General features: G+C 39.2%; 2 protein-coding genes across 4 annotated transcripts in view; one reads left to right on the top strand and one right to left on the bottom strand.

Annotated features, from left to right (window-relative positions):
• Nucleotides 1-13,292, bottom strand: part of THSD7B (thrombospondin type 1 domain containing 7B) — a 1,583,202-nt gene extending 1,569,910 nt beyond the window's left edge. The window contains exon 1 of the mRNA XM_045033714.1: nucleotides 12,916-13,292. The gene's annotated coding sequence lies outside the window, so the exon portion shown is untranslated. The remainder of the gene's footprint in view (nucleotides 1-12,915) is intronic.
• Nucleotides 13,293-13,382: 90 nt separating this feature from the next.
• Nucleotides 13,383-17,195, top strand: part of DARS1 (aspartyl-tRNA synthetase 1) — a 64,062-nt gene continuing 60,249 nt past the window's right edge. The window contains exons 1-3 of one of the 3 annotated variants that reach the window (XM_019838057.3): nucleotides 13,467-13,588; nucleotides 13,808-14,022; nucleotides 15,776-15,833. In XM_019838057.3, coding sequence (XP_019693616.1) covers nucleotides 13,966-14,022; nucleotides 15,776-15,833 — 115 coding nt within the window. In that variant the 5' untranslated portion in view covers nucleotides 13,467-13,588; nucleotides 13,808-13,965. Of the gene's footprint in view, nucleotides 13,660-13,807; nucleotides 14,023-15,775; nucleotides 15,834-17,195 lie in introns of all 3 variants that reach the window. The other 2 variants (XM_011285210.4, XM_011285212.4) reach the window with 2 other exon arrangements.

The following is a 17,195-nucleotide window of genomic DNA, read 5'->3' as shown; positions in this document are numbered from 1 at the left end:
TGTCATTAGTATCTAGTAGCAGCTGCACACTGTAAAACAATTGGAATCGCCTCAGATAGAAGGCACGTGAAAAACAAGGGAAATGAGTATACAGATGCCTCAATGGAAAACTTTCTTTCTTTTTTTTTTTTTTTTAATAGAAGATGGTTCTGAATGGGCCAGTGGGGAAAGAGGGTAAGTTGTCTAAATGAGAAACTAGACAATCAATCAAGAAAGGGATGCAGGGAAGAAAAAGGTGAAGTTCTCGTGGGAACAGGATATAAAATTGATGACAGTGGAGCCTTCATAGAAAATGAAGAGCCACATAACAATGTGCACTATGTATTATTTGCATAAACTCCAAAGAACTTGGCACCTTCTACATTTTCCACATCACAATCATAAACCAGGAAGTAAGGGGGGGAAAGGGTTTTAAGCAGCCAAAATAGGGATTGGAGTATTCAACCTTATGCAAGAGAGTCCCCAGGTCTTCACTCTACAAATAATTCTAATACACTTGGCCACTATCTCTTTTTCTAAACCCAATCATTTAAAATGAGATTCAGAGGGGCGCCTGGGTGGCGCAGTCAGTTAAGCGTCCGACTTCAGCCAGGTCACGATCTCGCGGTCCATGAGTTCGAGCCCCATGTCAGGCTCTGGGCTGATGGCTCAGCGCCTGGAGCCTGTTTCCGATTCTGTGTCTCCCTCTCTCTCTGCCCCTCCCCCGTTCATGCTCTGTCTCTCTCTGTCCCAAAAATAAATAAACGTTGAAAAAAAAATAAAATAAAATGAGATTCAGATTCAACATTTACATGTTATCTATAACAGTCATAGTTCACTTTTGTTGAGTGTTAACTATGCACCGAGCACTGTTCTAAATTCCATACGGATGGACTCATTTATCACCAGAGAAAACTACAGATAAGGACTAGGATTATCCTCATCTTACAGAAGAGGAGATTGGAACATAAAAAGGCTTTTAAAAGAACCCCAAATCACACAGCTGGTAAGTGGTACAGTTGGGATATGAACCCAAGCTAGTCAAGTTCCTACATCCCTAATAACCACGCCAGCTTTTCTTAAACTTGAGTATGCATCAAAGTAATCTAAAGGGCCTTTTTTTTTTGAGAGAGAGAGAGAGAGAGAGAGAGAGAGAGAGAGAGAGAAAGAGAGCAAGAGTGCATGGGCAGTGGAGATGCACAGAGGGAGAGAGAGAGAGAGAGAGAGAGAGAGAGAATCCCAAGCAGGCTCTGTGCTCAGCACAAGGAGGACCCTGCTTTGAATTCTCTCTCTCTCTCCCTCACTCTGCCCCTCCTCTGTGCATTCTGTCTCTCTCTCTCTCTCTGAAAATAAATAAATAAAAACTTAAAAATTAAAAAAAAAAAGAACATGGAGTCTGGCACCACACTACCTGAATTGAAATACATCATTTAACTAACGGCTCTACAATCATGGTCAAGTCACTTCACATCTCTTTGCCTCAATATCCCCATATGTAAAAAGGTTGTAATATTGTCTCTCTGAAAATATTGGTGTAACAATTTAGTGGGTTACAGAGGCAAGGGGAAAATGGCAGAGTAGGAAGTACTGAGCTTACCACCTTCCATGGACACACTAAGGATGCAACTAAATATACAGCAACTTTCTGAAAATGACCTGAAGACTAGAATAACAGCTCTTCTACATCTAAAAATATAAAGAGTAAGCCACATCCAGAAGGGCAGGAGAGAGAGAGAGAGATGCAGTCTTGTCAGGCACCAAACCCTGGTGTGACCCACAGCAAAAGCAGTATCACAGGCACAGAGGTCCTCTCTGAGGAGCAAGGGGTTCAAGCCCCACACTGGGCAACCCCTGCCACAGGGATCTGGACTAGGAAGATGAGCCTCCACAACATCTGGCTTTGAAAATCAGTGGGGCTTAACTTTGGAAAAACTGGAGGGCAAGAAAAAACCAAGACATGAAGGTCCTACACACAATCTCATTTGCTCTGAGATCCAGAACAGATGCAGCAGTTTGTAAAGCACCTGGGCTATGTGTGATTTATTGATTACTTTTCTGGTATGTATAGAGAGGCAGGGATCTGTAAGAACTTTGTCCAGGAAGAGAAGTGCTGGTGGGCACCATTTCTCTTCCCCTCCTTTACCTTAGCTGGCCCAACAGTGGCAGGTGCCAATCAATTCTGACACTCTCCATCTACTTTGCCGCACCACTCAACTTACCAATGTTGCCCTGCAGACCTGCCCCACCCAACCCACATGCTCCAGCAGGCACCACCTCCCCAAAGTGGCTACCACCCTGCCACACCCAACAGGCAGCCTTGGACAGGACCAGTGCTCCTCCAAAATGACTTCTGCTCAGGGGAAAGGAGGAAGGCCACCCCCACCCACCAGCACATCTACAACAGTCATAGCCCAGTCACAGTACACACAGCCCACACAGGGAACACCTGTGGAGTGCAAGGTTCTGGTGACCAGGGAAAATTGTGCTTCTGAGCCCTGTAAGACACCATCTATATAAGGCTACTACCTACAAGACAAGGACATAACTGACCATCCTATCACATAGAAACAAACACAGAGTCAGACAAAATGAGGAGACAGTGCTAAATGAAAGAACAAGACAAAACCTCAGAAAAAGAACTAAATGAGGGGTACCTGGCTGGCTTAGTCGGAAGAGCACATAACTCTTGATCCTGAGGTTAAGAGTTTGGGCCCCACATGGGATATAGAAATTACTCAGAATAAAAATTACTCATAAAAAAAAAACACTTCAAAAAAAAGAACTAAATGAAACAGAAATAAGCAATCTACCTGATATAAAGGTCAAAGTAATGATCATAAGGATGCTCAACAAAGTTGGGAGAAGAGTAGATGAATTCAACAAGAACTTCAACAAAGATATACAAAATATAAAAAAGAACCAATCAGATCTAAAAACTACAACAACTGAAATGAAAAATACATTAGAGGGAATCAACAGCAGATGAGAAGATGGAGAAGAACTGATCAGCAATCTAGAAGATGAGGTAGTGAAAATCACTCATGCTGAACAGAAAAAAAGAATTTTAAAAATGAGGGTCAGTTAAGGGAACTCTGGGGAAAATATCAAGCATACTAACATTCATATTATAGGGGTCCCATAAAGAGAAGAGAGAGAAAGAGAAAGAAAACTTACTTGAAGAAATAAAAGCTGAAAACTTGCTTAAACTGAGGAAGAAAACAACAAGATCCAGGAAGCACGCAAATTCCCAGACAAGATGAACTCAAAGAGGCCACATCAAGGCACATAATAACTAAAATGTTAAAAATTAGAGGGGCACCTGGGTGGCTCAGTTGGTTAAGTATCCAACTCTTGATTTAGGCTCAGATCATCCCATGGTTCATGAGCTCGAGCCCCAGGGGAGGCTCCCCACTGACAGTGCAGAGACTTCTCTGCCCCATGTGTGCTCTCTCTCCCAAAATAAATAAATTGTTTTAAATTAAAGATAAAGATAGAATTTTAAAAGCAGCAAGAGAGAAGCAACTAGTTACATATAGGAAAAAATCCATAAAGCTATCAGCTAATTTTTCAGCAAAAACTTTGCAGGCCAGAAAGGAGTGGCATGATATATTCTAAATGCTGAAAGGAAAAAACCCAACAACCAAGAATATTCTACCTGACAAAGTTATTATTCAGAATTGAAGGAGAGACAAAGAATTTCCAAAAGAGTTCATCACCACTAGACTGGCCTTACAAGAAATGTTAAAGGGACTTATTTAAGTGGAAAAGAAAAAAATCATAAACTAGAAGTAAAAAAATTATGAAACAAAAATTTCATTGGTAAATTTACAAACATATAGTAAAGATAATAGAGCAATCATTCATACAGCTATTATGAAGTTTAAAAGACAAAAGAAGTAAAAACCAACTACATCTAAAATAATTAGCTAAAGGATACACAAAATGAAATGATGTAAAATATGACATCAACATAAACATGGAAGGAGGAAGTAAAATTGTAGTGCTTTTAGAATGTGTTTGAACTTGGGGCACCTGGGTGGCTCAGTCAGTTAAGTGTCCGACTTCAGCTCAGGTCACGATCTCACGGTCCGTGAGTTCGAGCCCCACGTCGGGCTCTGGGCTGATGGCTCAGAGCCTGGAGCCTGCTTCCGATTCTGTGTCTCCCTCTCTCTCTGCCCCTCCCCCGTTCATGCTCTGTCTCAAAAATAAATAAACGTTAAAAAAAAATCAAAAAAAGAATGTGTTTGAACTTAAGCAACAATCAACTTAAAATAGACTCCAATATATGTAGGGTGATATATGTGAACCACATGGTAACCACAAATCAAAAATCTATAACAGATACACAAAAAATAAAGAAAAAGTACTCCAAGCACAACACTAAAGAAATTCATTAAATGACCAGGGAAGAGAGCAAGAGAAAAAGAAAGGAACAGAGAAGAACTACAAAACAACTAGACATTTGACAAAATGGCTTTAAGTATACACCTAACAATAACTTTAATTGGGCTAAAAGGGACTAAATAGTCCAATCAAAAGACAAGGGTGACTAAATAAATAAAGAACAAGACCCATCTATATGCTGCCTATAAGAGACCTACTTTAGACCTCAAGTCACAGACCAAAAGTGAAGAAATGGAAATAGATATTCCATATAAACATTAGTGAAGAAAAAACTGGGAAAGCAATACTTAAATCACATAAAATATACCTTAAACTTTTTTTTTTTTTAAGAGAGAGAGAGCACACATGTGAGTGAGAGAGAAGAGCAGAGGGAGGGAGAGAAAGAAAGAGAGAATCTTAAGCAGGCTCTATGCATAGTGTGGAGCCTGATGCTGGGCTCGATCCCATGACCCTGGGATCATGACCTGAGCCAAAATCAATAGGCAGTCAACCAACTGAGCCACCCAGGCATCCCCAGACAAAATAGACTTTAAAACAAGACTATAACAAGAAACAAGTGTATCACATAATAAAGGGATCAATCCAACATTTGTGAATATTTATGCACCCAACAAAAGGCATCTAAATATAAAGTAATATTGACAGACTTAAAGGAAGAAATTGACAGCAATACAGTAATAGTAGGAGACTTTTGTTTTTCTTTTCTATTCTAATGTATTTTTTATTCAAATTTTTATTTAAATTCTAGTTAGTTAACATATGGTGTTGTTTTCAGGATTAAGAGATTAATCACTTACATATAACACCCAGTGCTCATCACATGTGCCCTCCTTAATACCCAACACCCTTTTAGCCCATTCCCCACCCACTTCCCTCCATCAACCCTCAGTTTGTTCTCTATTGTAAAGAGTCTCTTATGTTTTGTTTCCCTAGCTCTCTCTTTTTCCCTGTTCCCATATGTTCATCTGTTTTCTTAAATTCCACATATAAGTGAAATCACATGGTATTTGTCTTTCTCTTTTTTCACTTAGCATAATGTATTACATTAAAATGTACATAAAATATATGTACATATATGTATATAAAATGTATATTGGTGGGGCGCCTGGGTGGCTCAGTCAGTTGAGCGTCCAACTTCAGCTCAGGTCACGATCTCGCGGTTCGTGAGCTCGAGCCCCGCGTTGGGCTCTGGGCTGATGGCTCGGAGCCTGGAGCCGGCTTCTGATTCTGTGTCTCCCTCCCTCTCTTCCCCTCCCCCGTTCATGCTCTGTCTCTCTCTGTCTCAAAAATAAATAAACGTAAAAAAAATTTTTTTTAAATAAAATAAAATGTATATTGGGGGGGCACTTGTGTGGCTCAGTCAGTTAAGCATCCAACTTTGGCTCAGGTCATGATCTCAAGGTTCATGGGTTCAAGCCCCACAGCTCAGAGCCTGGAGCCTGCTTGGGATTCTGTGTCTCCTCTCTGTCCCTCCCCCACTCATGCTGTCTCAAAAATAAATGCTAAAAAAATAATAAAATAAAATAAAATGCATATTGGAATATACAATAGAATATTATATGTATATATGTATATATATGCATGCCACATCTGCCTTATCCATTCATCAGTCAATGGACATTTGGGCTCTTTCCATAGTTCCATAGTTTGGCTATTGTTGATAATTCTGCTATAAACATCAGGGTGCACATACCCCTTTGATTCTGTATTTTTTTATCCTTTGGGTAAATACCTCGTAATGTGATGCTGAATTGTAGGGTAGTTTGATTTTTAACTTTTTGAGGAACCTCCATACTATTTTCCAGAGTAGCTGCACCAGTTTGCATTCCCATCAACAGCGCCAGAGGGCTCCCCTTTCTCCGCATCCTTGCCAACAGCTGTTGTTTACTGTGTTATTAATTTTAGCCATTCTGACAGGTGTGAGGTGGTATCTCATTGTGGTTTTGATTTGTATTTCCTTGATGATGAGTGATGTTGAGCATCTTTTCATGTGTCTGTTAGCTATCTGGATGTTTTCTTTGGAAAAATGTCTATTCATGTCTTCTGCCCATTTCTTAAATGCATTATTTGCTTTTGGGTGTTGAGTTTGATAAGTTCTTCATTAATTTTGGATACTATCCCTTTATCTGATATGGCATTTGCAAATATCTTCTCTGATTCCATTGGTTGCCTTTTAGTTTTATTGATTGTTTCCTTCCCTATGCAGAAGCTTTTTACCTTGATGAAGTCCCAATAGTTCATTTTTGCTTTTGTTTCCCTTGCCCCCAAGACATGTCTAGTAAGAAGTTGCTATGGCCAAGGTCAAAGAGGTTGCTGTTCTCCTCTATGATTCTGATGGTTTTCTGTCTCACACTGAGGTCTTTCATACATTTTGAATTTATTTTTGTGTATAATAGTAGGAAGCTTTAATACCCCACTTATATTAATGGATACATCATCCAAACAGAAAATCGACATGGAAATATTGGCTTTAAAGGACACATTAGACCAGATGGACTTAACAGATATATATGGAACATTTCATCCCAAAGCAGCAAAAGACACATTCTTTTCTTTAAAAAGAAAGAAAAGACATATTCTTTTCTTTAAAAAAAATTTTTTTGGGGCGCCTGGGTGGCGCAGTCGGTTGAGCGTCCGACTTCAGCCAGGTCATGATCTTGCGGTCCATGAGTTCGAGCCCCGCGTCAGGCTCTGGGCTGATGGCTCGGAGCCTGGAGACTGTTTCCGATTCTGTGTCTCCCTCTCTCTCTGCCCCTCCCCCGTTCATGCTCTGTCTCTCTCTGTCCCCCAAAAAATAAATAAACGTTGAAAAAAAAATTAAAAAAAAAATTTTTTTTTTTGGTGTTTATTCATTATTTGAGACAGAGAGAGACAGAGCATGAGGAGGGTAGGGGCAGAAAGAGTGAGACACAGAATCCAAATCAGGCTCCAGGCTCTGAGCTGTCAGCACAGAGTCCGACATGGGGCTTGAACCCACGGACCATGAGATCATGACCTGACCCAAAGTCAGATACATAACTGACTGAGCCACCCAGGTGCCCCAAGACACATTCTTTTCTTAAACATTTTTTTTAATGTTTATTTATATTTAAGAGGGAGAGAGATTCAGAGAGAGGGAGACACAGAATCTGAAGCAGGCTCCAGGTTCTGAGCTGTCAGCACAGAGCCCCACGCAGGGCTCAAATATATGGACCGCAAGATCATGACCTGAACTAAAGTCAGACACTTAACTGACTGAGCTACACAAGTGCCCCCACATTCTTTTCAAATGCACATGTAACAATCTCCAGGATAGGTCACATGTTAGGCCACTAAATAAGTCTCAGTCAATTTAAGAAGACTGAAATCATATCAAACATCCTTTCCAACCATGGAAAGGTATGAAAGGTATGAAATTAGATAGAAATAAGTTACAAGAAAAAAGCTAGAAAAAAAAACCCCACAAACATGGAGAATACACAAACATGGAGAATAAACACCATACTACTAAACCACCATGGGTCGATAAAGAAATTAAAGAGAAAATTAAAAAATACTTTGAGACAAATGAAAATAGAAACAACATAGTCCAAAATCTCTGGGACACAGCAAAAGCAATTCGAAGAAGGAAGTTTATATCAATTCAGGCCCACCTCAAGAACCAAGAAAAATCTCAAATAAACAATCTAACCTTACAACTAAAGGAACTAGAAAGGTAAGAATAAGCCAAGCCCTAAGTTAGTAAAAGAAAGGAAATAATAAAGATGAGAGTGCAAACAAATAAAACAAACAAAACAATAGAAAAGATGAATGAAACTAAGAGCTGTTCTTTGGAAAGATAAACAAAATTGATAACCTTTAGCCAGACTCTCAAGAAATAAAAGGGAGAATTCAAAGAAATCAAAGAAATCAGATGAAAAATAAGTTACAACACCACAGAAATACAATTATAAGAGACTACTAGAAAATTATGCCAACAAATTGGACAACTGAAAAGAAATAAATTCCTAGAAACACACAATCTTCCAAGACTGAATTATAAAGAAATAAATCTGAACAGACTGATTACTAGTAATGAAATTGAATCAATACAAAAACTCCCAACAAAGAGAAGTCCGGAACTAGATGGCTTAACAAGTGAATTCTACCAAATATTTTAAAAGTTAATACCTATTCTCAAACTATTCCAAAAAACAGAAGAGGAAAGAATACTTCCAAATTCATTCTATGAGGTCAGCATTACTTGACACCAAAACCAAACATAGACACCACAAAACAAGAAAATGACAGGCCAAATCCCTGATGAACATAGATGCAAAAATCTTCAACAAATATTGGCAAACCTAATTCAATAATACAATATAGTCTTTAATTAAAAGACTATATACTATAATCAAGTAGGATTTTCTCTAAGGACACAAGGATGGTTCAACATCCACCAATCAATGTGATACGCCACATCAAAAAAAATTCAGGATAAAAATCATATGATCATCTCAGTAGTTACAGAAAAAGCATTTGACAAAAACTGAACATCTATTCATGATAAAACTTTTAATAAATTGAGCATAGAGGGAATATACCTCAACATAATAAAGGTCGTTTATGACAAACTCACAGCTAACATCATACTCAATGGTGAAAAACTAAACACTTTCTTCCAAGATCGGAAACAAGATTGGGCACCTGAGTGGCTCAGTCAGTTAAGTGTCCGATTCTTGACTTCGACTCAGGTCATGATCTCATGGTTTGTGAGATTGAGCCCTGTGGCGGGCTCTGTGCTGACAGTGTGGAACCTGCTTGGGATTCTCTCACTCCCTCTCTCTCTCTCTCTCTGCCCCTCTCCCACTCACACACACTCTCTCTCTCTCTCAAAATAAACATTAAAAAAAAAAAAAAGAAACAAGAAAAGGATGCCCACGGTCACCACTTTTATTCAATCACACAACAAAAAGCAATCAGCCACAGAAATCCCACAACAAAAAGAAATAGAAGGCATCCAATTTGGTAAGAAAGAAGTAAAACTTTCATTCTGCAGATGCCATACTATATATAGAAAACCCTAAAGATTCCACCAAAGAACTATTAGAACTGATAAATGGACTCAGTAAAGTTGCAGGATACATAATTAACATATAGAAACATATTGTGCTTCTATACAGCAATAACAAACTAGCAGAAAGAGAAATTAAGAAAAAATCCCATTTATAATTATATCAAAAAAATAAAATACCTAGAAATAAATTTAACCAAGTAGGTGAAAGACCTACTTTGAAAACTATAAGATAAAACAAATTGGAGATAACACAAATAAATTGAAAGCTGCTCACAGACTGGAATAAGTGATATTGTTAAAATATCCATACTATCCAAAGCAACCTACAGATTCAGTGCAATCCCTATCAATATACCAATAGCACTTTTCACAGAACTAAAATGAATAATCCTAAAATTTGTATAGTACCACAAAATCTTCAGCCAAATAGCTGAAGCAATCTGAGAAAAACAAAGCTGGAGGTTTCACATTCCTAGATTTCAAACTATAATACAAAGCTATAGTAATCAAAGAGTATGGCACTGGCACAAAAACAGACACATATCAATGGAACAGAACAGAGATCCCAGAAATAAACCCACACTTATATGGCCAATTAATCTACAACAAAGGAGGCAACAATATTCAATGGGGAAAAGACAATCTCTTTAATAAATGGTGCTGGGAAAACTGGAAAGCTACAGGAAAAAGAATGAAACTAGACTGCTATCTTATACCATAGGCAAAAATAAACTCAAAATGGATCAAAGACCTACATGTGGGACCTGAAACCACAGAAATCCTAAAAAAAAACCAAAGGCGGGGTGCCTGGGTGGCTCAATTGGTTAAGTGTCCAACTCTTGATTTCAGTTCGGGTCATGATCTCACAGTTCATGAGTTTGAGCCCCACATCAGGATCTGCACTGACAGCATAGAGCCTGCCTGGGATTCTGTCTCCCTTTATCTCTGTCCCTCCCCCACCTCAAAAAAACACATTTTTTTAAAAAGAAAGAAAACATAGGCAGTAATCTCTTTGACATCAGCCTTAACATTTTCTAGATATTTCTCCTCAGACAAGGGAAACAAAAGCAAAAATAAACTATTGGGACTACACCAAAATAAAAAGCTTTAAAACAGCAAAGGAAAGCATCAACAAAATAAAAAGGCAGCCTACTGAATAGGAGAAGATATTTGCAAATGACATATTTGATAATGGGTTAATGTCCAAAATAAAAAATTTATATAACCCAACACCCCCCAAAAATCTGATTAAAACAGCAGAGGACCTGAACAGACATTTTCCCAAAGACATACAAGTGACCAACAGACATAAGAAAAGATGTTCAACATCACTAATCATCAGGGAAATGCAAATCAAAACTACAGAGAGGCATCATCTTAACACCTGTCATAATGGCTAGTATTGAAAAGACAAGAAATAACAAGTGTTATCAAGGATGTAGAAAAAAGGGAACCCCCATGCACTGGAAAAAAAGGGAATGTAAGTTGGTGCAAACACTATGGAAGACAGTATGGAGGTTCCTCAAATAATAAAAAATAGAACTACTCTATGATCCAGTAAATCCACTTTTAGATATTGACACAAAGAAAATGAAAACCCTAATTTAAAAATATACATGTACCTCTATGTTCATTGCAGCATTATTTACCACAGCCAAGACATGGAAGCAACCTAAGTATCCATTGATAGATGAGTGGATAAAGATGTGGTATACATGCAATAGAATATTACTCAGCCATAAAAAAGAATAAAATTTTGCCATCTAGGACATACATGGACCTAGAAGGCATTATACTAAGTGAAATAAGTAAAGATAGAGGAAGACAAATACAAAATATGATTTTACTTACATATAAAATCTAAAAAAAGAAAGCAACAAAACAACGGAGTCATAAATACAGAAAACAAAGTAGTGGTTGCCAGAGGGAAGGGGATGAGGGAATGAGTGAAATAGGTAAAGAGGATTAAAAGATACAAATTTCAGTTATAAACTAAGTCATGGGGATATAAAGTACAGCATAACAAATATAATCAATACTATTGTGGGGCACCTGGGAGGCTCAAGTGGTTGAGCGTGGGACTCTTGATTTCCCTTCAGGTAATGATCTCACAGTTCATGGGAAAGAGCCCTGTATCAGGCTCTACGCTGCAGAGCCTGCTTAGAATTCTCTCTCTCCCTCTGCCTCTCTGCCCACACTCTTGTGGTCTCTCTCTCTCTCTCTCAAATTAAATAAACGTAAATATATATATATATATATATATAGAGAGAGAGAGAGAGAGAGAGAGAGAGTAATAAAATTATATGGTGATAGATGGTAAGTACAGTTAATGTGGTGAGCATTTCAAAATGTATATAGATTGAATCACTATATTGTACACTTCAAATTAATATAATATTGTTTCATCTATACCTCAAATTTTAAAAAAATTAAGAATTAAGTAAGTATATGTAAAACACTGACAACAGTGCTTGGCACACAGTAAGCACCATATAAAGATTTGTTATAATCACTTTTACAGTACTTTCATTTCTTCACTGTCACTCACTCATTCTGATCCCATCACTTTACCATAAACAATGTTTACTAAGAATATCAATGGCCTCTGTGTTGCTAAATCCAACATATGTTTTAGTCATCATCTTACTTGAGGTCTATGCAGCAGTTGATAATCAATGTTAACACTCTCTTCTTATCACATTCTCTTTCCTAGTCCAAGACTTCAATTACCACCTACTCACCAGGGTCTTACCCACCTTTATCTGTAGCCTAAACCTCTCTTCTATGCTCCAGGCCCCACAGGCCAGTGGTTACCTGGACATCTCCCCTCGGATGTCTCAAAAGCATCTCATATGCACTGTCTCCAAACTTGAGCCACGATCTTTCTCTCCCTACCCACTTGTCTTTGAATATTCCATTTTTTCAAGCCCCTCTTCACCTGGCTGACCCCTACACTTACTTTAGATTTTAGTTAAGCATCACTTCCTCGGGCAACCCTGAGATGAATGCCCTCAAAGAAACTTCCATAGCACCTCTCTACTTCACACCTACAATTAGAAGGTAAGCTTCACAAGGGCAGGGGTCATGTCTGTCTTCTCACTACTATAGTCCAGGACCTGAATGAGGTAGCCTCCAGGGCATTTTCATTTGCATTGGGGTCTACTGCATTCTTTAACGAGTATTAACTGTGCCCTTGGTGCCAGGCTAAGGCACTACTAAAATAGTTAAAATTTGACAGAGTGCAAAGCTGTCTAGCAGGGGAGACAATATTTAATCTATCCCCCCAAATTACTTTGAATTGCGATAAAAGGCTCATTGATCACTTTTTTTTTTTTTTTTTTTTTTTTTAAAGCCTAAGGTGATTTGTCCCTTGAACAACCAATACTATGCACATCCTGTAATAACGCTATGGGTCCGGGTAACCGATGCAATTGTGTGGGATTTCTACCATTGTGTTTACACTTTACTTATCACTTGGGTACTGGTACCCATCCTACCTTAGCAAGCCAACTGCTTTTAACCCAGCACTCCTGTGTCCCCAGTACATAGAGAGGAGTTTGCGAAGAGGTCTCCCGTAACCCCAGGCGGCCACAAAGCCTCTGAGGAGTGTGAAGGCGGGACAGTCCGGGGAAGGAAAAGCCGAGGCCTGTGCTTGGGTGGGTTTTTTAGTGAACAGTCTGCAGCTAAAGCCGGGAGGGGTAAATAAGGCTGAAAAAGAGAACCTAGCACAAGCTGCAGTTTGGACAAGAGTGAACAAAGACCGAGCGCCGCAGCACACCTTCCGGAGCCCCGGCGCTCGTAGCTGAACAGAGCCAGTCCCGCGAGACTACAACGAATTCCCAGGGTCTCCCTCAAACTCCAGGTAAACACCCGTAGGGGTGGGGCAAGAGGAGGGCGGCGGCGCGGGTCGCTCGCCTTACAGCGCTAAGGAATCTCAGTTCTCGCGATCTTTCCGGAGCCGACCCACCAAGGGGAGTCCGAGTGCGTTGCTGTGGCTTGAGTGTCGCGAGGGCGGAGACTGTATGGGAGGGAGAAGCCCTTTTGGCCTGCCCTACGGAAGCCTGCGAGGGAGGGTGGTGACCGCTGCCCCGTCCAATTGTCCCGATGCCCAGCGCCAGCGCAAGCCGCAGGAGTCAGGAGAAGCCGCGGGAGATCATGGACGCGGCGGAAGTGGGTGTTCTCCTTCCCCGGGACTGGGACGACAGACCCCTGGGCCACATCGCGCTGAGGGAGGGAGTAGGGTGAGCGGGGCCCTGCTTCCAGCTCCCTGTCCGCACTTTGCTTGCGGGCCGCAGGCCTGGTGTCCGGGCTCCCAGAGCGCTCTCTGGGCTTCCAGGGCCCTTGCGCGAGCATCGTGGCTAGACCTACTTCGGATCTCATTTTTCACAGGGGCGCTTGGAGGCCTGTTGTAACAGAAGCGTGTCCCAGGGTGGGGTGGACGTGGAGCAACAACTGTCCCGGAAGTAGGAGCGGCTGGGGTCACACGTGCCTGGGTTAGGCACGTCCTTCACGTAATCTGCCCCTACACCTCGTCTTGTAAAATTGTAATGTCCACTTGTAGTCGATTTCTCTTCTCAGCTCTCATGTTCCTAATGTTTTTACAGGTAATGACAGTACTTAGTAAAGTGATCTGTCGATGTGTTTAATGACCATTTACCGTGTGACAGCTTTAAAGGACGCTTGCCATTTTTATTTTCTCCCTTCTAGTGACCCAGTGAGGTAGGTAGGGAAGTTTGCAGAGCAAGCGTTTGAGATGAAGTGATTCAAAATCATGTGGGTAGTTCCTAGTACCTAGTGGTCCTTCAATGCTTTTCAAAAATGAAATTTTGAAGACATCCTACAACTTATGTGCATTGTAGGATAACTGGGCCTTAATCCCTACCCAGCTCCTAACTTTTCTCTTGAGTAATTATGAATTTGTGATAAGCTACGTAAGGAATAGGTCATCTTAACAACATTAGATGGAATAAAAGTTACCTAAATATGAACAGTACTGATAAATGACCCTTTACTCACACCATGTAATCTACAAATGCTGGCCTCATGCTATCTTGTGTGACTGTATTTCTCTATTAGGGCTGGGTTATCTTTGTCTTTAGGTGTATTTTTTTTTTATTTATTTAAAAAAAAAAAAACTTGTTCAGTATGCACCTTAACATGTCTGGTTTATTTTGGTATAAACACAAACTGCAATATCCATCAGATCTACAGGAGAGGATTCCACCAAGTATCTATAGACTGACAGAAACTAATTGTTTCATATGTTTTAAATTACCTTGTAAGACCTAGGGAAATTATTTTTGCTTATTTTTGATCTGATTAATTATATAAACTGTGCTCCCTTGCAGATTGCATAGGTCTAGATACAAGGTAGGCATTGTGGTGCTATTGTGTCATTTTATAGCTAGAAGGATCTTAAGGTACCATTTTAGAAGTAAAGGGAGATTAAAATAAAAGACCACTTGTCTATTCTGTAAGTATAGTTTGTTGTTAACAGTCTGTACCCTATATCGCCTGTTTCCTGTTGGTAACTTTAAAATGTAACTAGAAATTAGATATTGGCCATTTCCAACTGCTTACAACCCTGTGTACTGAGGGTAGTTTTTAATTTTTTTTTTAAACGTTTATTTATTTTTGAGACAGAGAGAGAGCATGAACAGGGGAGGGGCAGAGAGAGAGGGAGACACAGAATCCGAAACAGGCTCCAGGCTCTGAGCAGTCAGCACAGAGCCTGATGCGGGGCTCGAACTCACGGACTGTGAGATCATGACCTGAGCCGAAGTCGGATGCTTAACCAACTGAGCCACCCAGGCGCCCCTGAGGGTAGTTTGTAGAAACAGGAAGCTGGTGAATTTTTTTGCTATTTTACAAAGTTGTAGTAGCTTATGTCCAACATTTCCCATTTTTAAAAACTGAGGACATCTGGTGCTCAGAAAGGTTATTCCAAAATGTTGGTTCTCTTTGAACATCTCTTCCTGTAATAGGAAGTTAATAAAACTGTACTTCATCCTACTCCCTTCACAGAGGAAATTTATATCCCTGCTTTGAAGTCATTTAATCTTCTTTTTGAAGAAGGTAGTTAAGATGTGTTATACATGTATGTAAATTTTATCCGAGAAAGCTGTTGCGTATGGTATATCCATCCAGGAGTGGTGATCTTCAAAAATTAACCAGGAACTTTCTATATATAGGTAAATGATAGATTTCCACACTTTAAAACTACTGACTCTCTAATTAATAAAATGGTTCTGAAAGTTAAAATGAATTCATTTTTATATTCTGTTATTTGTATTTATGTGTATACTATGCTATTAACGTTTAAATAAAAAGTCATAATCCAAAAACATTTCTTTGTAGGATTATGCTAAAGAAAGATATGGAGTATCTTCAATGATACAGTCACAAGAAAAACCAGGTTAGTAGCTATATGATAATAAAGCCTTTTTTTTTTTCTTTCTAATTCCAGGAAAGCACTTCATAAAGTTGTAAGTAAGTTTGGCATAATAACTCTGAAGGCATAACTCTGAAAAGGTTAAGTGAATAAATAACCCAACCAGACACCATAACCCTGCAGAAACATTGTCAATTTGAGGCTACGAATCTAGGAAGGGAAGAAAATATGTTAAAGGAGTATACTTTAAATGGTAAATTATGTTAAAACGATAAGGTAAAAGATTTAACTGAGATTAAGTTCTGGCTTACGAGATAAAACAAGAATGGGTAATATTAACTGCCTTCATTAAATACAACTTTTTTACATGTTTCATGAAACCACCTCCTTTTCCCCCTTGCATTATTATATTTCTTTGAAATTGACTTGTCACATTCTGTTTCTCTCAGACCTGTAGGTTTTCTATTTATAAGTATTTGCCTTCCTTTGTTTGCATTTTTGTATATTTGTATGCATGTAATTTCAGCAGAGTTATCTTACTCTTAACTATTTAACAATCTCTTTTCTTTTGGTAGACACCCTCAAATTATTTTTTAAGTACTTCTGATTTAGAAGCCTGCCTTTAAATTTAATTTTTGGAAATAATAAATCTCCAGATCAGTTTTAATGTTATTTTGGATTTGATTAATTATACCATCATAAAAATCACTTTACTTCCCAACTTTGTTGACAAAGTATGCATTAAAAGACCTAAATAGGGGCGCCTGGGTGGTGCAGTCGGTTAAGCGTCCGACTTCAGCCAGGTCACGATCTCGCGGTCCGTGAGTTCGAGCCCCGCGTCGGGCTCTGGGCTGATGGCTCAGAGCCTGGAGCCTGTTTCCGATTCTGTGTCTCCCTCTCTCTCTGCCCCTCCCCCGTTCATGCTCTGTCTCTCTCTGTCCCCAAAAAAATAAATAAACGTTGAAAAAAAAAATTTTTTTTAAAAAAGACCTAAATAGTTTGCTAAAAATAAACCATTTCCAAAAGAAAAAAAAAAAAAAAAAAAAACAGAAAGAAACAATAGAATAAAAGAATTTAGTATAAAATGAGATGTAAGCAATATAGTATAGGAGATGACATTCTCTTGCCCGGACAAGCAGGAGAGGTGATTTGAGACTTTTTTCAGCTCAGGTATCTTCTTAAACTGGACTTCCTTGAGCTGTAACAACGAATCTCACTGGTGTTTCAATCTCTTACATGAGCCCCAGTCACCTGTTGCAGTAATTACTGTTCCCATTTGGCTGCCAAATTCGGACTGCTGTCTTCCACTTAAAATTTCTTCTCACAGGAGGGAAAAATAAACTATATGTCACCTGGTTACATTACTATAACAGGAGAATACTGCCT

This window comes from Felis catus, chromosome C1 (assembly GCF_018350175.1).
Source record: "Felis catus isolate Fca126 chromosome C1, F.catus_Fca126_mat1.0, whole genome shotgun sequence".
Taxonomy (NCBI): Eukaryota; Metazoa; Chordata; class Mammalia; order Carnivora; family Felidae; genus Felis; species Felis catus.
The sequence above is the reverse complement of the archived record's forward strand: the minus strand, read 5'-3'. Positions and strand labels throughout refer to the sequence as shown.